The 25,692-nt window shown below is 63.4% G+C and overlaps 1 protein-coding gene across 3 annotated transcripts; it reads right to left on the minus strand.

The window, feature by feature from the left end:
* XXYLT1 (xyloside xylosyltransferase 1) lies at positions 1 to 25,493 on the minus strand. Of its 3 annotated transcripts, none has more exons than XM_090053591.1 (4): positions 24,440 to 24,997; positions 22,830 to 23,003; positions 11,957 to 12,089; positions 1 to 1,271 (listed from the first exon to the last, which is right to left on the minus strand). In XM_090053591.1, the coding sequence occupies exons 1-4, from the start codon at positions 24,813 to 24,815 to the stop codon at positions 875 to 877; spliced, it is 1,080 nt and encodes a 359-aa protein (XP_089909717.1). In that variant the 5' UTR covers positions 24,816 to 24,997; the 3' UTR covers positions 1 to 874. The 3 variants fall into 3 exon arrangements, with proteins under 3 accessions (XP_089909717.1, XP_089909715.1, XP_089909716.1); XM_090053589.1 differs by having other exon boundaries at positions 22,830 to 22,977; positions 24,420 to 24,976; XM_090053590.1 differs by lacking the exon at positions 11,957 to 12,089 and having other exon boundaries at positions 22,830 to 22,977; positions 24,420 to 25,493.
* Between the last annotated feature and the right edge of the window lie 199 nt (positions 25,494 to 25,692).

Raw genomic sequence — 25,692 nt, forward strand, 5'->3', positions numbered from 1 at the left:
TGGATGTGAATACACTTTATTACACGCCTGACAGGGGACACTCCTGCAATCGCACATGGCTGAGGCATGTAGGACATGGTGCCATACCTACCCAACAGCTCTGTGCTGGCTACATCCTAACCAGAGTGAAAGAAAAGAAAATATTCATACAAAATCCATTTGCCTGAAGCTTCAGGCCGTGGGAAGCCGACAAGGGCAGGGCGACGTGCAGCTGCACGGCTGCACAAGAGGGTAGGGGAAGCTAGACACAGGAAGCTCCAGGTCCAGGTCCAGGTGCACTGAGTGGCTCTGAGAGGAGCTGTGCAGTAAATGTTTGTGGCTGGGAATGGGGGGCAGGTTTCCACACTCCCTGCATCTCAACTGTGGTCCCAATAACCCAGCAGTGCTGCCACGTCATCAGCACGGCTCGGCGTGCAGACAACCCCTTCCCCACCCAGGGCCGGCCCGCCGAGGACGCCAGCACCGGGTGTGCAGCACAGGGCACTGTGCCCCGGTTCCCAGGCTCGGAGCTGTTGGGCACCTCGGCCCAGCAAGCACACGGCTCTAGGCATCCATTACGTAAACTGGCCTCAGGACTGCACGGGGAGGAGGGTAACTGTGATGATCCCCATTTCAGAGAGTGAAACCAGGCTGTGAAGGGCCCCCGCAATGTGCCCAGGGTCATGAGGTAAGCCAGGGTCTGATGCCTGGGGTCCTGCGCTAACCACTAGGTCACGCTGCCTCCCTGCAGGGTGAAGCTGCAGGCTACGGAACGGTTACGGGGTGGTCCCGTGGCCCAGGTGCCCGTGGCAGCCGGGGGGCACGGCGCTGGTGTCCCCACCTACCCCTCGCTGTGCGCTCCAGCCCCGTGGGAGGCGTCGGCGGCAGGCGGGTGCTAGTCGTCGGGGATGGGCGTGTTGCAGTTCCCGTGGTAGATCTTGACTGGGCCCTCGCAGGCGTAGTAGCGGTGGAAGACGTCGCTGTAGCCGTGGTCCTTCCACCAGGTGCAGAGCTGCCGGTTCCAGGTACAGTCCAGCACGTGGAAGAGCTCGGGATGCTCCATGCCCACCAGGCTGAAGAAGTCCTGGTCCCCCAGGTGCCCCTTGAAGTGGTACTTCTCCGTGAGCTCCTGCAGCGCTGCCGGCTCCAGCAGCCGGTTGTAGAGCGGGGAGCGGCGCATGGCCTCCAGGTCGAGCAGCAGCACGCCGCTGTTGAAGCCCGGCAGCCCATCCGGTGGGGGGTCGCCCACCTTGGTCTGCGGGTTCTCCCGGCGGTACTGCCAGAACGTGTGCCTGGGGAGAAGAGCACAGCGGGCCGTCACCGGTCGTGGGGCGCTCAGGGCACCGTGCCGCCCGCCCCAGCCAGGGAGAGCCGCTCCCTGCTCCCACCTGTTGGCCCCCGCGTACGGCCACCCTCACTCTCCCCGGGTCCAGCAGGAGCCCCGGGCACGGCAGCAGTGCAGGACCCCGAAAGTCATAGTGCTGAGGAGACGAGACCTCCTGCACCACCAGCCAGGGCCCCCTCTTTCCAGCACCCAGCAGGGCCAAAGCAGAGCTCTCCAGGACAAGGGAAGGTGACAGAGCGGAGGAAGCATCTCCCTCAAGAGGCAGCCGGTCCAGCCCGTAGCTCCCGGGCTTGTCTGACCCCGCTCTGGTGTCCCAGCACCTTTCTGCTGTCACGGGGCCCCACGCCCCTCACGAACACCGCACAGAGGCCTCCCCACTCTGCTCGCTGCCCCCAGCATCGGGTCTCCCACTCCAGCCCCAGCTTGGCATCAGTAGGCCTTGCAGGGGTGCACAGTGGCCGCTCTGGCCATAGGCCACCCCCATGAGCAAGTCCCATCGCATGACCTTGCACTGGCTTTGCTAGCACACGGGCAACTCACGTACACCCACATCCCCGCAGATCCGGGCTGGTCTGGCAGGCTCTGCTACCCCAGCCCTGTTGCACTGCCTGCAGGTTTTCCCAGCCATGCCTGGGGATTTGTCTTTCTGCAGTGTTAACAGAAACGCTGAATGACCCTAGACCGAGACGGGCTCTGGCAGGATGTCCCCACTGCCACCACGGTGCATGAAACCGGTGACCAGCAAGAGCGAGCTAGACCAGTCTGCGACGCACCTTCCTCACCACCGTCCCATGCCCTGCAGAACGGAGCAGCCCCAAAGCTGGGCTGGTCTGTGCTCTCAGCCACCCAGTGCCGCGCATTGGCTCCACTGCAGCCCCGGGGCCTGCGCCTGCGTAAAACCAGTGCCAGCAGGGTGGGAGGCTCCTGCTCGCTTGACACTGCAGGAAGGGGACCCTGCTCACCCTAGCGCACACCCTTCTTTCCCTGCTGCTCTGTGCACACCTCTGGGCCAAGGCGTGGGCACCCACAGAGCACAGGCTCCCTGTCCCGTGGGACCACCTGGGGCCTCAGGAAGCGCCACCACTGCCCAGGACACCAGGGCTGAACCCTGAGCTCCCACCACCACCTGTTTTTACCCACCCTCATCCCAGGTCCTTAGCTGCAAACTGCATCAGAGGCATCACACCTGTGTCCTCCCTGGCACGGCTAGGACATTACAGCCGCATGCTCCAGAGCCGGTGCCAACAGCCAGAGGTGCCGGCTCGCTCGGGGGGAGCCTCACTGCAGGGCTCTGGGGATACCCTGCTCAGCTGACAGGCGGCCAGGCCGGCCCTGTGTGACGCAGCAGAAACACCGCAGCAGCCGTACTCGGATGCAGCAAGAGGTGGCTGGTTCATGGGTGCCCTGGGGCACTAAGGCACCCCCCAGTCGCAGCACGCACGGAAGTGAGCACCAGGCACCGTGCCAATGAAATCAGAGGGGTGGTTGTGGTGGGGCTGGCTTGTGGTCCGGGAACAGGCCCTGCACCCCCGCAGCACTGATGAGCTGTGCAACGAGGCAGGTAAGACTGCCCTGTCCGTTGGGGGCATCTGCCCCTGCCCCCACCCCCCGGGAAGCAGGCAAGGCAAATCCAGATGGGGGAGGGGCAGACATAGCAGGTCCCTCAGCCCTGTGGTCAGTGCAAAGCAGGGAGGAGAGGAAAGGATCAGGCCCTTCTCCAGCAGCCAGGCCGCAAGCGAGAAAACACAAGCAAACACCAGCCATGAAGCAGCCACGGCCACGCTGGCGGCTACAGCACGGCACCAAGGAGCGAGACAGGCCTGTGGTGCCATGGCTGGGCTCGCACTTTGGCTGCCCCTGTGCCCCAGGGCTTGTCCCACCCAGGATTTGGCTGGGCACCAGCGCTGGCTCTAGGGTCAACCTCCGTGTAAGCAGAACCTGGGCTCCAGCCCGGTTCCCCAGCTCAGCACCGCTCGACTGCTCTTCTGCTTGCTCAGGAGCAACGAACAGTCGTCGGCTCGGACTGCGAGTGGAGACCTGGCAGCACAGAGCGACGTGAGGACATGGGCAGGCCAGGGCAGAGCCGAGGGAGGCCAGTGCTGACCCCAGTGGAGAAAGCTGGGCTGGCGACCCGTGCCAAACTACTGTTTCATGAGCCATGCATAAGGCCCACATGCTCCCACCTCCGGCGCCTGCAGCCTGACTGAACCAGGTAAAGAGCTCCCTGCCCAGGACCAGCACCGTCTGACCCCGCAGCCCAGCCCCGACCTTGCCCTGGCGCTGCATGGATTCCCACTACAGCACCCCGAGTCCTGTAGAGCCCGGGGGACAGGTCTGGACCCGTCTCAGGGATCCCAGTGCCCAGGGAGCACGCCCCATCCAGCACCAGGATCCCTTGGAGAAGGGCCAGTCAGTGATCTGGTTCAGCACGACTACTCCCAAGACCCGCATGGGCACAGCCCAAGAGACCCCTGACCCTGTCACAGTCTCCCCCACTCCTGCAGCACTAGCTGCATGTGCTAACCATGGTGGAAACAAGGAGCCTTTCCCTGGGCATCTCAGACAGACCTTTGGTGACTCCAGGTGCCCACGACCGACAGCACGGAGAGAACCGCCCAGGCCGGGGACAGCAGGCAACGTTCCCCCACCATGCCGAGGCCAGCTGCAGTGCCCAGGGCATGATCTGAGCACTGCCCGAGTGTACAGTGAAGCTGCAGGTGCTCTGTGATGAGCAAAACACAGATGGAAGCATCCAGGGCTCCTGGACAGGCTGCAGAGCAGTAGGACAGGCTGTGCCAAATACCTCCCTACTCCCAAGTCACAGGGCAAGCACAATGCAGTGAAAGGTGTGGCCAAAAGGCCAGGCTCGCTGCTCCAGATGTGGGTGCTGGGCACAGAAAGCAACAAAGGAAATTGCTGCCAGGATGCACAGGAGCATGGGCACAGGCACAGGCACTGGCCTGCTCAGCACCCACCCCTCTGCCTGGATCCCAGGGCAGGCCATGCCCCTGCAGCCTGGGTGGGTGCTCGCTACAGAGTGCCAGCGCCAACACGGGCAGCAGTGCCAGAGGGCCCAGGCAAGGGGGAGACAGGTCCCTTGGGCCTGACCTGCAGGGTGTGGAGATGCCGATCCTTGGGGCACCAGGAAAGCAGCAGCATCGTGCACACACCCCGTAGCACTTTACCGGCTGCACCCCTGGCCCCAGTGGATGAGCAGCAGCGAGACTCCAGCCTGAGCCCTGGGTCTGCAGGCAGCGGGGCGCCCTCTTCACCGCTCCCACCCTCAGGGCTGCAGGGGTCTGGGCTGCATCACGGGGGACGTCAGAGGCTTGAGGCTGCAGCAGCACGGGGCAGCGCGGGAGGCAGTGTACACGAGGCCAGCGAGCCGAGAAGGCGCCGGGAGCCGAACAGCACTGGACGTGCCCCTGGAGGACCCTGTGCTGAGCATGCACTCGGTGCTGAGGCCCACCTGAACTGAACCAGCTCATCGCCTCGAGTGCCAGGCCAGTGAGAGCTGAGCGACGTCCCTCCCCTGCCAGCCTCCCTGCCCACATATGCAGAGCCCTGCCGATGCAGGGCCCTGCTCACTGCAGCACAGCTCTAGGCCATCTCTCCGTGGCAGAAAGCCATCCCGGAGCTCCCCGTTGCCTGGAGGATGGAAGCAGCAGGACGCTGCTGGGGGGGCACGGAGGGAGACGGCCCTCCACAGCTCCACAAAGCACCCGCTGCGACCAGTGCACTGCACTGCCCTGCCCTGCTGGCCCTCCTCCAGAGGAGCATGGCTACCAGCAGCTCCCAGATGCAGCACCCAAGCAGACCCTGGCCACGTGTCCTGCGTGTTGTTAACAGCGCCTGTCCAGGGGTGCAGCTGCCCTTGGCCAAGGGGCTCTGCTCCAAGTACCTGTGTACAAACAGCCCAGCATGCTAGGAAGCCCCTGGAGAGCTGCACTTCCAGCCAGTCAATCGGTGAAGCCTCCCAGGTGCCTTCCCCACTAGCACACGCTGACGCTGGCCTCCCAGCTCCCCCACGCCAGCCGCAACAGCAAGGCAGAGCTGCTCACCTCGGCGATAACCCCCCATTACCGCCTGGCAGGCCGGCACAGGCCGGCACATCAGCTTCCAAGGCAGAGCTGTAATTAAGGGCTTTAAAAATATCTTGTTACAGCTCCAAAAATAGAGGGGTGTGTGTGTGTGTAAGCACGCATGGTGCATCACAAACCTCTGCATCCTGCCCTGAGCCTCCCCCAGCCACCCCTCCATGCCCAGGAGCACTGGCAGAGCAGTGTGGGACACTGAGCCCCTATCTTGGCAGGACAAGGACTGGGGGCTCTCTGCACCAGCCACGTCAACATGAGCTGCAGGTTGCTGCAAAGCGGGGGGAGCGTTATGTCTCTAATCCAGCCCATGCCAGGAGCCACAGCTGCAGGGTGAGCAGCCCGGATACCTGGGCCGTGGGCTGCCTGGCTGCGTGACCTCGTCAGGTCGCCTAGGTTTGCTCCACAGCAGAGAGACACTGGCTCCAGTGGGGCACTTTGGACCCCCCAGGGCCTGCGCACACAGGAAAGGCCAAACTGCACCTGCTCTCCATGCCCTGCACAGGCTGCTCTGCTCTGGACTCTGTGGTGCTTATCCCTGCAGCCTGGAGTGATGCTTGGAGAGCTGTCACATACGGGAAGCACAGGACAAATAGTTTAGGATAGGATGGGACAGTGAGCGATGGAACAGCAGTGCAGCGCACGGCTCCCGGCCAGGGACAGCTGCAGGCGGCCACAGAGACGTGCTCCTGCCCACAGCCAACAGCACTCGGGCCCTGCCCGCCCCCCACGGCCTGTTGATCTGTCACACCTGTCCAGAGTTTCTGGGCTCCTTGATGCTGGCTGTGCGCATCTCCGGCAGCTCCCAGAGACAAGCTGTTCCTGGGAGCTCTGCTCCGCTCCTTCCTTTCACCTTTTCCCAGCCAAGCCCTGTCTGCCTGCATACCATGTCCAAAACACTGAGTGGATGCAGATGGGCAAATGTCAGTCCCTACATACAAGTTACGTCTGTGTGCAGACACATGCACGTGGCTCCTAATGCCCACAGGGGTACACGCAGATACAGGAATATGGATGCTGCTACATACCCAGGGGGTACATGCAGTGTCCACGTGCATGAGTCTGCAACACCCCCCAGGAGGTACACGCAGACACAGGCATGTGGATGCTATAGTGCCCATGGGGGTTCATGCAGACAGACGGCAGAACAGCCACGTCTGAGGCTGCTTTTCTCAGCCAGTGACAGGACGATTATCTGACAGCACGGCCCCTGCTACCGTGAACCAGCACTATGGCCAATTTGTCAAGGCACAAGCTGTTCTGTACCAAAGGCTTCCAGGCAGCAATTACTGCCGAGTTCCTAGAACCAGGTCCCCGCTGCACAGAACAGCAGCGCTCTGTGCCTGCTGCGGCACTCCCGCAAGGCGAATCCCTGTCCCCAGCACGGGAAGACCACGTAGCGCCTGGCTCCTGCTCCCCATGGCTTGAGGAGGCCTGTCCCCAGCGGCAAGCTTCCCAGGAGCAGGGAAAGCCGATGGCGATGAGCTAGCGCCAGATGCATCAGCACTGCCAGCACAGGGTCCGCCAGGCCTGTCTGGCACTGCTCAGCCCTCTGCACCTTCTGGCCCACTGGCCTCACGTGTGCAGCCTTTGAGCCCTCAGTCCTGTCTGCCTGGAAAACGACAGCACCAGCCCAGCTGAAACACAGGAAACGCGCAGCTCCCCGACCTCAGCAGCAGCTCGCAGCAACGTCCTGTCAGAGGCAGAGACAGTGCAGCTGCCCCAGGGCCCTCCGCTCCGCGCCCCGGCGAGGCTCTCCCTGCCGCGCGTGCGACGTAGCTGCGCAGGGTCAGCACAGCTCGGCTGCCAGGAACCGGTCACGATGGGAGCCACTGGCCAGTGCACTGAAGGCTGCTCAAGACCCGGGTCCAGGTGCTGCTGGTCACCAACACACGTGGACACGGTCCAGGAGCCTCTCAGTCGCCGCTCCTCCGCAGCCCTGCACCGAGGGGTCTTGGCAGCCCGGCACAGCCCAGCTGCAACAAGCTCAGTGCAGACAGAGGGAGATGGACGCCGGCTGTAGCACCAAGCCTGCGCCTTCCCTCGCTCGTCTGCTGGGAAGGGATAGTGAGAGGAGGCAGCTGCCCACGGTAGCCCAGGCCACGAAGCCCGATGTGGAGGTGGGGAAGAGTTCTCCAGCCCCCCCGGCAGCTGGGCCGTGTGCCGGCCATGCAGACAACACAGCTTTCACCCCTACTTGTCAGACAGGACTGACCCTGACCCCTCCCCACACAGCTCCACATGCCAAGGGCTGCCCGTGGCTGTGCCATGCTCTCCTGGCATCCCCTTCTCCAACTCTGCACCAGCCGCGGGCAGAGGGCCCTGAGGGGGCCCAGAGTCACTGCAGGCATCAGGCCTGCAAAGAGCTCTCGCTCACGAGCGATGAGCAATGCACACACACAGGCCATCGGCTGTGGCAGGGCCTCTGGGATGTGGGCAAGGCCTGGCGGGGGGCAGGGTTCCCCAGGAGACGATGGAGGGAAGCCTCCTTTCCTTCCGTGCGTGCACTCGGCTCCTGTATGGCAGGAGGGACGAGCCTGGCGGGGCAGAGCTCCTGCAACCGCAGGACAGAAGTCCCAGGACAGCCCACCCCGCCGCGCCACCTGCACCAGCGGGAGCTGCTGCCTCCCGACGCCCTCAGCCCGCCCCACCCTGACGCAGCCGCGTGCCCCCGGGCCCAGGACGCAAGGGACACAGTCCTCTTCCCTCAACTACTTGCCTCCAGTGAGAAGAGAGAGGGACAGAGGGGGCAGGGAGCTGAAGCCGCTGGGCTGAGGGCAAGGCGGGTGGCCGGCACGGGCAGAGGTGGCCCTTGGCTCCTCCCAGAACAGAAGCCCCATTCTCCAAATAACACACCCCGTGCAGGAGCAGAGGACGCAGGAGTCCTGCATCTGTGCCAGAGCCTCCGCAAGAGCTGTGACCCCGGGTGCCAATGACAGTGGCTCTCGGCAGGCTGCTCCCAGGGCACGCCAAATCCCCTATAGCTCATCCCGATGTGGTGAACGGTCCCAGAGGACCTCTCCTGCTGCTGGGATGTGAGGAGGGTCGTGGCCGGGGAGCTGGGCCAGAGGATGCTGCAGGACCCCTGACAGACACCCCCCATGGCTGCAGAGGAGCTGGCTGTGCCCCCAGGCACCAAGTGGAAAAGCCGGCAGTCTGGCAGGGCCCAGCACTGAGGCAGGGCCCCCGGGACGCAGACACAGCAGGAGGGGGAGGTGGTGCAAGGTGCCAGATTGAGCGGGAAGGGGTGAAGCTGTGGAGTGAGAGGAGGCAAGGGAGCGTGGGCCTCCGTGTACTCACGTGTCCTGCCCACACAACAGAAGGGCCCAACATGGCAGGACGCGGGCTGCCCCATGGCACCCAGGTGGGCTGCACAGAGACCGAGTTTCACCCTGGCTGCATGGAGGCAGGATCCATGTCCAACCCCAGAAAGAGAGCACAGGCCTGGGCTGCAAGGGTCCCCACCGTCTCAATGAGCAACATAGCCCTGCACAGTGGTTCGGGACTGGCCGGCAACTGGTGCAGCAGGTAAGTGCTCATGGGACCCCATCCTGCCCTGCAGTCCAGCGCGCAGAACGGACACAGGACACCTGCCCTGCAGAAATGCCCTGCAGAAATGCTAGAGACTGCCACCAGCACGGCTCTGCAGAGAGGTTCGCTGCACGGACGCTCCCTCTGCTGGTGCCAGCTCAGGGCACCGAGCCGGCTCTGGCTGCCAGAGTCCCCGCACTTAGGCAGGGACTGCCCGGCCCCCACCCAGTGCTGCACGTGTATCTATGCAGCCAGCTCGCCGGCTGGTCCACAGGGCCCCCCACAAACCATGCAAGTGCTCGCAACACACTCACATGATGGGACCAAGGGTCTGGGGCTGCAGCATCAGGCCACGGGCTGGGCAGCCCAGGTGCAGTCCCACAAAGGCAGTAAGTGCCTCCAACTCCAGCCCTGCTCCAGGAAGGAAGAAGGTCAGGGCCATGGAGGGTGCCCAGCACCATGCAGGGTCAGGCTTTTCCCACGGCCTGCTTTGCCCTTTACCTTGCCATGGGGCCCCATGCCACCTGTGTCTGCTCCGAGGGGGCAGGAAGCCCAGTGCCTTGGCTCCGTGACAAGGATGTTGTCAGAGAGGCATGGAGATGCTGGCTGGCAGGGACCTGCAGAAGCTGCATCTAGTCCTGCCCCTGCTTGAGGCAGAATCAGCCCTGCCCAAGCTCTGCTGTGCAATCCATCATGTAAACTTAGTAAAACAATTGTCAACCCTGAGACGACAGACGTCGCGCCAGGGAAAGCAGGGGGACCGTGGCTGCCAATGTCCTACTGCTGCAAAGAGTGTTAATATACACTCAAGGCAGAAGCCATGCCCCTGCTGCAGAGAAAGGCAAAACCCCACCAGTCCATACTTATCTGACCAAGGGGGAAATTCCTTCCTGACCCCAATCTGGCATCAGTCTGAGCCTGAGCAGGGGGCAAGACCCCCTAGCCAGGAACCGCTGGGTTTAAGTCCCAGCAGGAGCACTGGCACAGCACATCCCCATCCCTAGCCTGTGCTGCATCTCTGGGGGAGGCTTAAAACCCCCCATGACACGTGCTGCACAAAGGAGAGTGGGAAGAGGCAACTGCATGTGCCATCTGACTGGGCAGACACTGCATACAGGGCAGTACCTGCTCCGGCCGGTCTGGGATCTGTGTCACGCGCCAGCCCACGCAGCAGTCCCCAAGTGGGCACTGTGCAGCATGTATCCTAGGCCCTGCCCTTGGGCTGGTCTGCCACATGCCGTGCCCCATAAGGGTCTGCCCAGACCTGGGGCAGTGCTGAGGACCAGCTGGCAGAGCTCCACAGGCTGGATCCGGTCCACGGCCATGTGTTTAACACCACTGCTATGCAAGAAAACAAGCTAACGGAAACCATGCAAGGAAGGAACAGTCCACCCACTGCAGCCAGAGTGACGCAGAGCAGGGCCACAGAGAAGAGGTAGCACGGCACACACGGGCCTGCAACGCACCTCCCGCCTGCATGAAGGACCCCACGGGCTCCCCATGCCTCTTCCCTCATGCGGGGCTGGTCCGGGGCTCTGACAGCTAACATGGTTTGTATTGTTCAACTCAGTGCCTAAACGGAGCCTGCACAGGCGATGGTGACAGCACTTGGACACGAGTGCGAATGCATGACTCCGGCGCATCTCCTGCCCTGGTGCATGCAAGGGCCCTGGCAGGGCATGGACCATGCGCACTGCTCCCCACCCCTGCCCTGCTGCAGGCAGCCACTCAGCCCAGCCCTGCTGTCCAGAGCGGGAGACTTGTGCACAGGGGCCCCTGCTCTCCAAGATAAACACCGGCCGGGCATTGTTTCAGCATGAGTCAAGCGAATGGGAACGCCGCAGTGCCATCCTGTTTTGCTGTGCAGAGGTTTTTCCCCTCGCGCTGCAGGATGTGAGCGCAGGCTTGGGGGCGCTTCCGCTCTGCTCCACTCTCGCTATCCTGTTTCCCGTCAGCATCTGCACCCGGGCAGCCCGGCCCAGCGTGCCCGCCCCGACGCCTGCCTCCTGGCTGGACATGATCGGCGAGCTGCAGCTTCACAAACAAAGAGCAGAGCTGCAGCAGGAGGAGGGAGCAAGCGGGGCCTGGTGAGGCAGGGAGGCCTCATTAACAAAAGGCCAAACGCGCTCCTGCTCTGCCTGGCCCCAGGGGACGAGGAGGAGAAGCCTGAGCACACACACGGGTGATGGCAGAGGCAGCTGGACACCAAAGGGCAGAGAAGGGTGAGGCTCAAGGGCAGCAGCACGTGGGCACTTGGGGCGCCTCCCCAAGATCATCTGCACCCAGCGGTCCTGGGCAGCAGGGGCAAACTCAGCGGGGCCATGGGCTGGATGCAGGCCGCAGGCTCCTGGTATGCCAGGTCCCACCTGGGGCATCATAAGGCTGGCAGCAATGGGTCCTGGGGGAGGAGTCCAGGGGCAGTCACAGCAAGACAGGCTCACTGTCAATGGCCACGGCCAGCGGGGCCAAAGGGTCCCAAATTCGACAGCAGACCATATCCCCAAGTCCCAGAGGCCTGGCAAGCCCGTGGTTGCGCGAGAGTGGGTGTATGCCGACACCCTCGCGGCACAGGTTCATCCTGCATTTGCTGCTGCAAGGGCCGGACACTTGGAGCCCATCTCCATGCTGGTTCTTGATGTAGGGCTGAGGACGTCTCAGCCCTGCTCGCCCTCATGCTCAAACAGCAACAGGACACGGCCCAGGGACAGCTGACTGCTGGGAGCCACCGCGTGTCAAATGCATCAGTAATGCATCATTTCTATCTCCCACTAAAGCCGCTGAAACCATCCCGGGCTCCTTGAGCGCCATAAGAGCAACGCGTCAGAGAACGACACGACGTGGCACAGCTCCACTCACACCAACACGAGGATCGGAGCACGCACGAGGCCGAGCTGCTGTCAGGAGGCCAGCTATCCCCACCCTGAGTTACCGAGTCAGCCCCCATGTGGGCAGCAAGCAGGAGCCAGCCACTCCCCTGCCTACCCCCCTCGCCACGCCAGCCGCCCACCTGTACACCGGCTGCATCTCCTGGGCTATCCCGATGACGGCTCCCGGCGGGAACTTGTCAAACTCCTCAAACAGGTCCCGGATGTTGGCCTTGTACTTCAGGTCCAAGTCCACCTGGATCATGCGGTGGATTTCTGGAAGGCAGAGAGGGGCAGTCAGAGGCAAAAGGCAGACCCACATGACGGTGGCAGTAGCAGTAGCAGTCACTGCAGACACACGGGCTTGCGCCTGCTTCCTCGGGTCCCATCAGACATGATGCTGGAGCCTGAGCTCCCCTCCCCCAGTGCAGGCTAACAACCAGCAGCTGTGCACAGGCACACTGAGGTCCGTGGGCCTGATCCTGCGCAAGACCTGGCCCAGCCATAATGTGGGTCAGCGCGGTGCTACTGGCCACAGCATAGGGCAGTTCCTGCTTGTGACCCCAGGCACCATGTCACAGTTGTGCAGGGCCTAGCACAGGCAGTAAATGCTGTGATGGACAGGCTGCAGGCAGCATGCCCGTGTGCACGCTGGGGACCATCAGGGCAGGTATCAGCCAGACCCCAGCATGGGTATCGGCAGCACAGGCCTATCCCCAACTCCACTGAGAGGCATGCTTTGGAGAGGAGCTCAGCCAGGGCCATCGTGCAGGCACGGGGAGGGCAGAGGGGAGCCCGGGGCCCACAGGCCAGGAAGTGCTGTGGCTGGCAACCTCTGCCCCTCGGCATCCTGAGCAAGGCGCCAAGCAGGTCAGAGAGGAGCTGTGCTGGCCACAGTGCGCTGCAGGGGAGGAGGGAAAGGGGGAGAGGACGCAGCCGCACGGGTCCGCGGTCAGGGCTGGGCAGCACCTTGGAGACCAATGCACGCAGACAGGCAGGACTGTCAGAGCAGCGCAGCGCAGCGCAGCACAGCTGGGGGTTTCCACCACAGCCGCCGGGGAAGTGCCTGGGGTGCAACTTGGCAAGGACAGCAGTCATTTCATGGCTCCAGAGTCAGAGGCAACGAGCTGAAAGCACATGGGCTGCCGCTGCCACAAAGGAGCAGGCTCCACCAGCTCCAGCCCTGGGCCATGCCTCAGAGGGAGCGGAGGCACGAGGCACATGCTGCTCTGCAGACACAGGGACCACAGCCGGCCTGGCCTGTGCTCTGTGGCGTCAGCTCGAGTCAGTATTCAGCAGCAGTGGCTCCACGCAGACAGGAGACCCCCGGCTGGGCACGGGGCCCTGTCTGAACCCCACGGGCACGAAGCAGCTCTGCAGCAACAGCTGGCACCAGACCCCACAGCAGCACCCACTTCTTGCCTGCTGGGCTGGGCGTGCCAGCCCCAGAAACCTACATCCAGGGGATGGCTACCACAACCTCACGATCCCCGAAACATCTTGGCTCCCCCCACCACGTGGGAAGGCCGGCAGCCGACCTCTCCCCTGCTCAGCCACATGAGCCATGGAGCCTCTCCGGGCCCGGGCCCCCAATAACAGGGCGCAAGCAGCAGCGTCGGGGGCTGAGCTAGGGAGAGGCTCTCGGCACAGGGGGGAAAGGGTGACAGTCCTGGTGACGCCTGCCAGGCAGGTTGGGTTGGGCAGAACGGGCAGGGGAGACAAACCCCACACCGGACTCCCGTGTCCCCCTGCCCAAGTGCACCAAAGGAAGGAGAGCATCACTGGTGCTGCCACTCATGGGGAGCTCATGCTGCTGGGGGGGCGGGGGGCAGGGCAGAGCATGCATCCTGCAGTCAGCGCTGCCTGAGCATGGGAGATGTTGCCAGGGCCGTTGCAGCGCAGACCCTGGGCCCAGGGAGCTCGGAGGGGCCACAGGGCAACACTGGCTCCTGGCACTGCCCCAAGGCTGGGGAGACGGTGCATGTGGTGCACACCGGCTGCTGCCTGAACGCTACCCACCCCCTGGCCCCAGCCCGTGGGGATGCGGCCCAGCTTAGCAGGGGTCGTGCAGCCGAACCAGGGCAGACCGCAGAGAGCAGGGATAACCGTGGCTGCCGGGCAGAAGGGGAGACCCGCAGCAAGCCACAATGGCAACCTCATGGCAGCCCATGGCAACCCCAGCCTGGAGACACAGCTGTTTGTGCAAACAAACTCCCTGCCTTCATCTGCCCTTTGTTCCTGGCTTCCTCTTCTTGTCCTGCCCCGTGTTCCTGCTGCTCCCCTGCAGCTTCCCCTCGGCTGTCAGGAGAGCTCAGGCACTTCCTGTTTTGTTGTGCGCTCCCCTCCCCTGGCCTTGTTTTCAGAGCTGATAGCGCCCGTCTCCGCTCCAGGCCGGGTGCTCCCCCCACAGGCCGCCCGCGAGGCCAGGAGCGAGCAGGGGGCTGTGCCAGCAGCACCGGTGCATGCGGGTGCAAACGTGACCCTGCTCACGATCAGCGCAAGACGCTGTCTGCATCTCGGAGCCCTGCACCGCACCGAACAGCTGGCCCATTGTGGCCCCGAGGTGCATGCCAGGGACTCCCGGGAGCCCTGGGCCCTGCATCCAGCGCCAGGGGATGGCGCCTGCAGCAAGACGCCTGGGCTGAGAGGTGGACACCTGGGCTGGACTGCCCCTGGCAAGGGGGGACTATGTCCCAGACCAGATGTGGTGTCACAGCTGGATTCTCTCGGAGCGACCACAAGAACCACAGCTGCACCCAGACCCTGCACCCTGTCCTGCCGCCCACAGCCCACCCCCACGGCTACTCCAGGCAGGGGCAAGAGAGACCCCCCCGGGGAGAGGGGAAGGGGCCGAGCAGCCGGCAGGTCAGGGAAGCTGAACCCCAAGGCAGCTCCGAGCACTGACACGACCAGCAGGCAGGTTTAAACCTAACGCAGGAAGAGTCTTTCTAGGCAGCTCGCCGGGAACCCGCAAACTGGCTGCAGGGTCCAAAAGGGCGAGAGGAGTTTGTGGAGGATGGGACCGCGGGGATCCATTCAGAGCCAAAGGGGCCATGTCCTCCAACATCCTCAGCCAACGGCGGTGGGTCGCTCAAGATGAGCCCCATTCCCCCTCGAGCATCTGCTACTGCGACCCCCCGGCACTGCTCGTGATCCCACAACCTGGGCGCAGAACGCTGGGACTGGGGCAGGGACCCCCGCTGATCCCGAGGGGATGCTAGTTTCTCTTCACCCACAGGCAGTGCAGAAAGGCCCTGAAGAGCATCTGCAGAAACCACTAGCGAACTGCTGATGTTGCCAGCACCCACCCACCCCCAGCCCAGGAAACTGGCCCTGCTGGGGCGACCCCAGGGCAACACCTGCCTGCAAGACGGAGGCCTGGCCAGGCCAGCAGCTCCCGAGGGCCAGGCTAGGCTCCACCACTAACGACCTCTGCGGGCAGGTCCCCGCTGGCCTCGTGGCACGCCCAACGGAGCAGAGCAGCAGCGACCTCAGCACGACTCCTGCCTGCCGGCATATTAAAAGATCGGGCCGTCTGCCAGAGGTTGCTGGTGAACTGCTGCTACAGCCCAGGGGGCTGGCAACTGCCCTTACACGGCCACTGCCCCGTGGGCTACAGGGTGCCAGGGCCAGGACGTGGCTGCACTGCTGCAGGAAGCTCACAGCTCCAGACCTGCGTGCCCAAAGGGCAGGAGCTCAGGGCCCCATGCTGAGACCAGGTCATCCATTGCCCTGACCACATTGATCCTCATGCATGTACCCTGCAGGGGCCAAGGGACCGGCCAGGGGCTGCCTGGGCTTCTCAGCCCCTGCCTGCCTTAGCGCCAGGGCAGGACAACGTGCTGCAGGGCAGTCAGGCCTGGGGGAGCTGGAGAAGCACTGCAAGGCAGCTGTAGCCAGCAACAGCACCTGCCTGGAGCTGCCCCCAGGGAACCCCCTGCTGCCCTGCCCCAAGCCATGGCACTGCTAGTAGCACAGGGACAGGCCCCCCACGCCTGCGTCCCCGTGTGCAGTGGTGGCCGGGGACAGGATGAAGGCTGGCAAAGCAGATCCCATGCAGCCCTTCGCCTCCCCCTTCACTGAGCCGCCAGCTCCCCTCCAGCCGCATGCAGGCAGAGGCAGCAGCACGTGCTCAGCACCGCTCCAGATGAGGCCACCATCAGCGCCTGCCATCCAGCGAGATGCACGAGAAGTGTTCATGGGAGGGGGATCCTCGGGGCCCTGCTGGAGACAGAGGCAGTGCCGCGACATCCAGTGACCAGAGCACACGGGGCTTCGCTGAGGCTGTTGCTCCAGCCTCCGGGCCACGTGCCAGAGACACCGCGCAGAAGCAGGCAAACAAGGCCTGGAAGGGACAGTTGGAGGGACATGCAGTGGCTGAGTGCGCCCACCCTGCAATGCCCTACTGGGCACCTGCGCAATGCTGCAAGCCCCACGCCCAGCACTCCCGGGCTTTCAGCGCTCTCACGCAGCACACAATACGTGTGAACAAAGGGAGGGGGGCAGGCGGCACCGATCACGGCCCCACGGCTGCCAACAAGCCTCGGCTGTGCTCGGCGCCTCTCCAACCACCCCCTTGTGACCCTGTCTCCATGCACCTCCCAGGCTGGGAAAGTCCGAAGGAAGCCCCCACTGCCCTGGCCTGGCCGACCCCCCTCCCCAGCCCCGAGATGCAGATCTAACCAGGATGGGCAGGCGCGCAATGAGAGGTTGTCACTGCAACATGGGGGAGAGCGCAGGCCTGCCTGGCTCTGACAGATCTGGGGCACCCAAACAGCCTGTCAGCACCTCAGCAAGCGGCAGTCAATGGAGGCAACGAGGGCTGACAGTGCCCGAGGGTCAAGCTGGAGCTGGATGGACAGCGCTCTCGCTACAGGGACCAGGCTGAGCTGGCACATCCAAGAGGAGCAGCATTGCCACGCCAGGGCAGCAGCCTGACCGCAACCACATGGCAGGCCACTGACACGGGGAGCAAGTGCATGTGCACGTGCACACACCTATGAGAGCAGACCCCAAGAGGTGCCACACCTTACAGCCCTGGAGGCTGAAAGCCTCTGCTCACGTCTGCGCACACCAGGGAAGCCCACATCTGGTCTCCACCACCCTTTGGGTCTTTGGCTTCCCCAGAGACAGCCCTCCAGGTTACAGACACACTGCCCCACATATGCACATGCACGCACACGCTCGCTGCAGGGTCTGCCACATTTCCAGTCATTCCAAGGTGTTCCTTTTCCAAACGGCAGCCCGGCTCCCACACAGACAAGCTACAGCCCAGGCCAGGGGGCCCACCCAGGCAGGGCAGCAGAGCCCTTTCTTGCCCCTCTCAAACAGGAGGCAGCACTTGCTCAGAGCTGCTCCAAACCTGACGCAGGCTGCCCATGCTGCATTTCACAGGTGCTGGGGAAGCTGCAAGGCTCCCATGCCAGGCAGCACTACTGGGTCCGGCTGCTTCCTGACCCGAGAGACTGCGTAGCACACAGGACCCTGCCCGCGTGAGCAAAGCAGTGCCTGCCATGCGTGGTACACCACACATCTGGGCTGCAAGCACCAAGCACACCCTGGCAAGGAGGAGCTCAGGGAAAATGTAACCCTGGGTGGGGGAACTGGCATTGCCCTGCCAGCCTCACTGGGCTCCTGTGAGCAGCAATCAGTTGGCGACCAGCCTGGGGCATTGCTCTCGCCCTCATCTCCTTCCCAAGGGCAGGTGCAAGTGCAGGAGATGCTGCTTCCCTGCTGCAGCTGCTCTGGTTCTGCTCACAGCTCTGGTGAGGACAGAGGTCTCCCCTGCCAGCGTGGGCTGTGCTCAGTGACCCCGGCTCTCCAAGGTGAAGTGGGTCAGAACAGAGTCCAGCCTCCCAAGATGCGCAGTGTTTTCTGTGAGACAGCACAGCCCCAAATGCCTCCATCCTGAAAGGCCCTGATGGCACCTCGTGGGAATTCCCGCTCTCCCCAGGGCCGTCTCCTGGCTGGGTGAAGGAGGAGACAGCATGAATTGCAAGTCACACGAGGGTTGTTCAGGAGCTCTGGGCCGGGTCGCACCGAGTGCCTAGGACACCCGTTTTCTTCCCAGTTCTGGTGGGGGATCCTGAGCTCACAGAAGGGGGATGACACTTAATCGTTCGTCCAGGGTTGACACAGCACAGTCTGTGCGTGCTTTTTATTAATCGTAACCGGCTGGACCCTCAGTCCAGCTGAAAGCACACAGGGAATTGCTTCACACTCTGAGAAAAGGTGGAAAGTAGGTCATCGCTCCAGCCACTGAACCGTGCAGGCTCCCAGTGACCAAACCTCGGTGGCTTGTGGCTATTCGATGCGCACCCGGGACAAATGGACTGAAGACCCTGCGCAAGCAGCCTGTGGGGACAGCGCCGCACCAGCCCGAGGCAGCTTGCCCTAGAGCAGCAGTGGTGACAGGCAAAAACAAATGGCTCAGGCCTCCAGGATGCTGAAATCCCAGTGATGTCCGTGGAAATGGGCGGCACTTAGCACAGGGAACAAATCAGCCCCATTATCCACCCAGCTTCAGGCTCACAGGGCCAAAAACTGCTGTGCAGGCCTCCTTGAACATGAGCCTGTGACTGTGGCGCCCGACACGGCCAGACAGCACTTGGCAGGCAGTGGTCTCACGCTCCAGCCAGCGGAGACGGCAGGACAGACACGGGCTGGTTGAGGATATCAAAGTCCAGCTGCTCCATCCATCTCTCATGCACACACACGCATGCACACGCACTCCTACCTACACCAAGTCGATGGCAATGTTTTCAGGACTGCCCGAGACAGGGAGCACGCTAGCCTAGCGAGGCTTGTGCTTAGCAGATGCTGCGCCCATTCACAGCCAGTTGCCTGACACCTGTGCTTATAACTGCTCCTGGCTCCTGCTACATTTCCAGCTAAGGAGAAGGTTTACCCGGAGCCCAAAACCTGTTGATGTTTCCATGAATGTTCCCAGCCCAGGGGCCCCACCAGGCTCAGCAGGGGCCTCGGGTACAATGACAGGCTGGATGGGGAAAGCCCCCTTGCCACTGCCATCAGGGCGATGCTGCGTGGCGTGGGTGTGCAGGGCAGGGTACATGAGGTGGCTCATGGCTCCCTCCCCTGTGCCACTCCCCTGGCCTTTGCCCTCCCGACCTAAGCTCTGTGGGAAAAGCAGAACTTGCTGCTGATAGAGGCTGTCAGACCCAGGCCGAGATGCCCCGCGTGAGGCTGCACGGGGGCAAGCAGCAGTTTCATGAGGTCAGCCAATATATCAGGCTGTGGCTCTAAGCTGGAGCCAGTTCTGAGCATTACCGATCCCCATGGGCTGTGCGGGTCCCTGATTAACAGCCAGCGCAGACGAGCGCCAGCACACGATGGCAGAGCACGGCACAGGCAGGAATAGCCAGCGAGACGAATCGCAGGCAGCCCCGGACAAGACGGCTCCTCAGAGGCCCAGTCTGACCTCGCGCCTGCCACCGGCCGCTCAATTCCACCCCGCCACGGAGCCCTGGCCCTCAGGTCCGGCTACGGCCAGAAACGCACGCAGACCTTCTTAGAGCGCTCCTAACGCTTGTGCATATTTGTCAGCATTTCCACCATGGTCCACAGAGCTCATCGCTCCCCTCAGCTTTGCAAAACATGTAGTGCTCTTCGTTGGCAGGGCTCAGTTAGACTGCTCAGTAGCTGCAAAATTTCACCACGCACACACCGCACCCCCCATCTATTGTGGGGCTCAGCCCCTTGGTGAACTTTACTGGCTTCAAGCAATTCTGCTGCCTGCCGGCCTCCAAACTCTCCCGAGTCCTGCAAAGGCCCCGTGCCGCATGGTGCTGGCCCGCCAGAGGAGCGGCAGACTTCCTTGCAAGGGAAAGATCCGGCTCCCCCAGGCCAGGCACAGGAAACGCACTTGGACACGGTTCCAGCTACAGCGAGTGCCCGACACGCAGCCAGAACACTCAGGCCGAGCGGTCCGGGTCAGAGGCTGCCAGCCAGCTCCCCTCCGCAGACCTGTCCCCTCGCTCCTATCGCTGCTACCTGTGGCACCAGCCTGGCCGCTGCACGCGCTCCACAGAGTGAACGAGGAACAGGCCAGCGAGAAGGGAGAGTTTCAAAGCCGTGCCCAGGCCCCTCGCTGCCATGGCTTCCCACAGCAGTAAATCAGCTGCCTGCAACCCGGCTCCCCACATCCTATCGGGACACACTCACAGGATAAAGTCCTCAGCAAGACACGAGAGGGTTCACCTTGCCGGGCCTGCCCCCTCTGCCGGGCAAGCTCCAGGTCAGCAAATGGCTGCAATCGCATGGTTGAATCCCCTCCTCACAGCACGCCTGCCCCCACGCTGCCCGCTGACAGAGGCAAAGAGCAGGAAAGGGGAAGGTCCTGCATTTGCTGTTAACGAGCAGGCAGGAAGCACGATGCCCAAGTGGCGGTGGTGGGCTGGGGGTAAAGAGCCTTCACTGGGGTCATGTCCCAGGGGCCCTGGAGCTACCGTGACCAGAAGCAGAGGACAGCTAACGGGGCTGGTCGCTGTGGATCTGAAGAGGCTGTGAACAGCCAGAGAAGCTGGGCTAGGAGCTAGGAGGAGCTGGTCACTCCCAGAGTCCCTGGCTTGGAGACGACGGAGCAGGGAACGAGCTGGGAAAACCTTGCCTGGTGCCATAAATCTCTGGCAGGGCCACGCACATCCTGCAGATACCGGGGCAGTAAATCTGTGAGTGCCACATAAATCAGCTCCCGAAACAAGGGTTCAACTTGCTCAGCTGTAAAACACCTTTAAACATCCTGTGCCTGAGCAAGAGATGACAGGCGAGTCGCTGGGGGACCCCAGAGGCTGCAGCCAGCTGCGGCCGACTGGGAACAGGCGTTTCGCATCTTCCTCCAGGGAGACCTTAGCGAACAACAGAGAAAGCAGGTCAGCTCAGGAGCAGGCAGCACTACTGCTGCCATTCGGACGCCAGGTAGCTCAGGGCACTCGCAATACAGGCAGCCCCGGGGGAGCCTGGCACAACCCCCGCCTTGTCAAAACCAGGCTGTGCTGGATCCCATCCCGCGGTTACCTGAGGACTGTGCAGCAGCCGTGCAAAACCCCCAGAGAGTGATTCAGCCCTGACTCCTGCCCCATCCCCACCTGACCCCATGTCCTGGCACACTGAGCCCCACAAGGCCACCTTCAAGAGCCCCAAACCTCAGGAAAAACCCTCCGTTGGAGGGAGCAGCTCAAAGCCAACTGACACTTTGCACCCTGCAGGCTCAGCCTCTTGGATCCAGCGTCCAGAAACAACCCTCTCCCCCAGCCCACCTGGGCTTTTCCAGCTCACTTCAGCAGCACATGGCAAACATCTGCTCGCTGCCCCGATGCCCTTGGGCACAGAACTGGGCTCCAGGAGCGTGACCGGTGACTGACCCCCAGGTCACGCAGCTCGTGTCTCAGTGGAGCCAGCTCCGGAGTGGCACAGCACAGCACAGCACAGGCTGGCAGGGAGCCTCGCGGCGGGTGGAGGGAACAGCTTGGCCAAGGCAGGGCACGGAGCTGGTACAGAGCCTGCTGGCAGCCCCCAGGCACTGGTACGCTCCACAGGCGCCCGGTGGCTGTGGTACGCGTGGCCCTCAGGCCCAGGGGAGATGGGCTCACAGGATGGCCTTGCAGCAAACAGCAGGCTCACTGCAGGCACGACATACGCAAGCTTTGTGCAGGGGACAGGACAGGCCAGGAAGGAGACGCAAGAGACGCAGTGCCCCGTACCCGCCACCTAGCTGAACCGTGTCGCACACCCAAGAAATGAAGTCACCCACAGAAACCCTTGCCTGGTGAAGGAAAGCGAGGGACAGGTCCTTGCTGCTGTTGATTCCCAAACAAGCAGAGGCTGGGAGAGACCATGCAGACAATCCCACCCCACTCCTCCTGCCGAAGCTGGCTCCTGGCCTCATCCCGACCAGCTGAGCTGAGCAGACCAGTACAGGAGCTTTGCAGTACATGGCACAGGCCCTGTCCACCTCCCTCCCCAGGGCCGCACCTCTCCTCCTGCGGTGCGCTGCCCTCGGAGGACCTGAAGACCCCTGCCGTGTGCACAGCACTCAGGCACGTGCCTGCACCGGAAGTGGCAGGACTGCTCCCCTGCTCGGGACCTTGGCAAACAGGGGAGGAGAGAGATGGTAAGAGCCAGATGTGGCTATGTGGTCGGCAGCCATCCAGGCATTGGTGCCTTGGACCTGGGCAGAGCCTGGACGTGAGGAGAGCCGAGAACATGGCGGAAGACGAGCCACCAGCAGCACTCCTGTGGCAGTGGGGAGCAGCCACTGGGAACAGGACGTGCTGCCGATAACAGCAGCACCAGGCCCACAGCCAGACCGCACCGGGCCCCAGGCAGTGCTGCCAACACAGCCCCCGCGTTCACACCACGGGGTGGGGCAGCAGAAACATGCACAGCAAAGACACAAAGGCAGAGAGCAACCTGAAGTCTGGAGGCCTGGGCCAAACCACTCTGGATCCCAGCCTGTCTGCGGCTCAGGAGCACCTATCTCAGAGGTGCTGCTGTTTCCAGCTCCAGTCCGGGGCTCCCAGCCCACAAAGGATGCAGGCAGAGCCGACTACTCTCTGGCAAGGCAACTTCAGCCCCAGAACCCGGGGCCAGCAAATGCCTCTGTCCAGAACAGCCTCTATCCTGACCACCAGCACGGGGTACCTGCTGCCTCATGCAGCAGCCAAGTGGTCGCTAAAGGAAAGGCCTGCTCCCTGGGTGGGTTCATTGCATCCTGCCCTTCCTTGAATGGGGCCACGTGCATCACCCTCCACCTCAGCATGGTCTGGTAACACTACACGCGTCACCCTGAGAGGGGCTAGCAATGCCATGCACCGGGCTGGGGAACAGCTGATGATCCCCATCACACTGGGACCACACAGAGCCTGTGGCCCTAAGGAGCCCCTGTTCCCATCACCAGGCCCCTTTCCATGGCAGTTCAAGCCACCACCATCCCTTCTTATGTGTGACCAGCACCACCCGGCGCCGGTCTGGCCAGGCACTTAGCACCACGACACTCACCTTTGGGCATGATGCGGTGCATGGCCACCGAGAGGAAGAAGATGGAGTCGCTGTAGTAGGTGCCTGAGCCGGCGCTGAAGTGCTTCTGCATGGCCTCGACGATGGGGAACAGCTTCTCGGTCAGCACGTCCACGTCATGGAAGGTCACCTGAGGAGAGCAGGCAGACACAGCCGCTGAGCAGGACACCCTGGGCAGCGCGGCAGGAGCCACATCACAGGCTGGTGCGTGATGATGACCCAAGCTGCAGAGCCACGCAGCCAGTCCACGTCCTCGTCTTGCTGAGGCGCCTAGTGCCAGGCACTGTGTGTGTGGACACGAGCGCGTGCACACACGCACGCACACACACACGTGTGTGCACGCTCACCCCGCCAGCTACGGGCTAGCCCACATGCAAAGGGCTCAGGGCCTAAAGGGCTGTTCTATTCACCGGCTGCAGCAGCGTGCACACACACGCCACAGAACAGCCGCCCCGGTCAAGCTGACCCCAGGGAGAAACCAAGCAGGCGGAGGCAAATCAAGCTGCTGCTCCAGATGTGGCCCATCAGCACTGAACTGCCGGATGCTACGGGCCTGGAGCTTGCTTGCAGATGCCTCAGCTGCGGCCCAACCTTCGCCATCCCGGGCACGTGCCAATCCAGGGCACTCTGAGTGCAACAGCCCCCCGGAGGCATGACCCAGCTGCCAGCGGGCTTGGGGAAAGGAGGTCTTGCTTGCTAGACACGCTCCCCCAGCGCCGGCCCTGGCCCAGCCCGGCACTGGGGCCGGCATCAAGAGGCAGCGGTGCACCCAGCGGTGCCGCAGGGTCACGCTCTCCCGGTGCTGGAACGCTTGCGCCCGCGAGGGGGCGTGTCCTGCCCCGTGCCCACAGCCACCGGCTCCCGCCACGCAGAGGTGCCTCGTGCCCATTGGAGAAACCGATCCCCAGGAGACGTGGCAAGCACGTGGCCCAGCCGTGCACGCCAGGTGCAAGACAACGGTGTACTGGGGTCCGGACCCGTGGCAGTGGGGAGGCAGTGCCGCGCTCCTGGCGCTGGCTGGTGTCCATCAGCCGGAGCGCACGGCCCCCTGCTCCCATGGACGGACGGTATCGCCACCCCGATGCACACCCTATGCCCAGGATGGACACTGCTCGATCGCCTGGGCCCAGCCAAGGTCATCTCTACACCCGATCTGTCCAAGGGATCCTGGCAAATGGCACCGGATCCAGATGCCATAGCCAAGTCCACCTTCACCACCCGTGAGGGGCTATATGCGTGTACAGTTTTACCTTTCGGTATGCACAACTCTCCTGGGCCTTTCAAAGAGCGATCAGTAACCTGCTACAAGGACGTGAGCAGTTTGCCATGGGCATCTTCGGTCAGGGCTCTGAAGCGCGCCTGATCCATCTGGCCACCGTGTCAACCGAGATCGAGCACGCTGGTCTTACGGTGGCAGTGTGTATTTGGGACACCGTGGGGGATCCCGCCCGCCCGCCCCGGGAGCGGCGCCAGGGCGCAGGTCCGGGAGCGAGAGGCCTGGACGGGCCCGGAGCGGAGCAGCCTCTGCCCCGGCGCCGCCGCGCCCCCTGCCGCCGCCGCGCCCGCCCTCACCTGGCAGCGCGGCGGGGCGCGGAGGGCGCGCAGGAGCGGGCGGGCCAGGGCGCGGGACGGCGCGTCCGTCACCACGTGCAGGCGCAGGCGCTCGGCCGGGCCCAGGCGCGCCGCCTCCAGCAGCGACCCCAGCGCCGCCTCGGCCCGCGCCCGCAGCCCCGCGCCCGCCCGCGTGAACATCACCAGCACGGCCAGCTCCGGCCCGCCCGCCGCCGCCTCGCCCAGCGCATCCGCCTCCTCCTCCTCCTCCGCCACTGCCGCCGCCGCCCCGGCCCCGGCGCGGGCTTGCTTGAGGCGGCGCGTAGCGCTGGAGAAGGTCTCGCGGCCCGAGCCCAGGTAGTAGAAGGCGCACACGGCCAGCGCCGCCGCCGCCACCAGCGCGCAGCGCCGCGCCATGGGCCGCCAGCCCCGCCCCGCCCCGCCGCGCCGCACGCAGGCGCAGTCCGGCAGCCTGCGCGCGTTTAACCCACGCCGCGTCTACAGTCCGCGCACCACGGAGCAACGACACGTGACCCGCTTCTCCCCGGGGCAACGACGGACGGGACACGCGACATCCCCGTGCGGGGCGGGGCCATCCCGGTCGGGGACACGGCGGGGGCAGTGCTTCCTGGGCCACAGCCTGACCCTTGGCAGGCTCCGCGCCCCCGTGAGCACGAGCCCGGCCCGGGGCAGTTGCTGAACTTACGGCAAAACGAAGTGGGGACCCCCCCCCTTCCTTCCAGGGGAAGATGCCACGTGGTAAGAATGGAGTAAGGGGGAAAACAGCGAGAAATACCTGCACCTTTTCCCGCGAGACCCGCACCTCGCGGGGTGTCCCTGTTGTCACAGGGCACAGGGATGTGCAAACGTGCTGGACTCCCGACGCTGCCAGCGTCAAGCCAGAGCTCCCCGCCCCGGCCTGATCCTGGAAAGATGCTTCCCCACCTGGGAGGGGACAAAGGAGCAGGCACGGAGTACTTCAGCGCATCAGTTCAGCCCTTTGGGTAACAAAACCTTTTCGTACCAGATTGTTTGGAGCTCCAGGAAATGGCCCGCCTGCGGTCACGGGGCTATTTAGAGATGTCATTACTAAAATGCATCTTTCGCATTTGTGTTTAAGAAGGTAGAGTCTGGTGCTTCCCTGCACACAGCAGAAGCACTGCAGCAACCATCACTGTAGTGCTGTAAGATAATGATGATAAAGTAATTTCTAACAGATGGGGCATGCTGTGGACAAGGCATAATGTAGAGTGAGGGACTATTTTATAGACAGAGCTGACCGAGAGACCAACCC

This window comes from Crocodylus siamensis, chromosome 6 (assembly GCF_052110815.1).
Source record: "Crocodylus siamensis isolate JL-2025a chromosome 6, ASM5211081v1, whole genome shotgun sequence".
NCBI lineage: Eukaryota > Metazoa > Chordata > Crocodylia > Crocodylidae > Crocodylus > Crocodylus siamensis.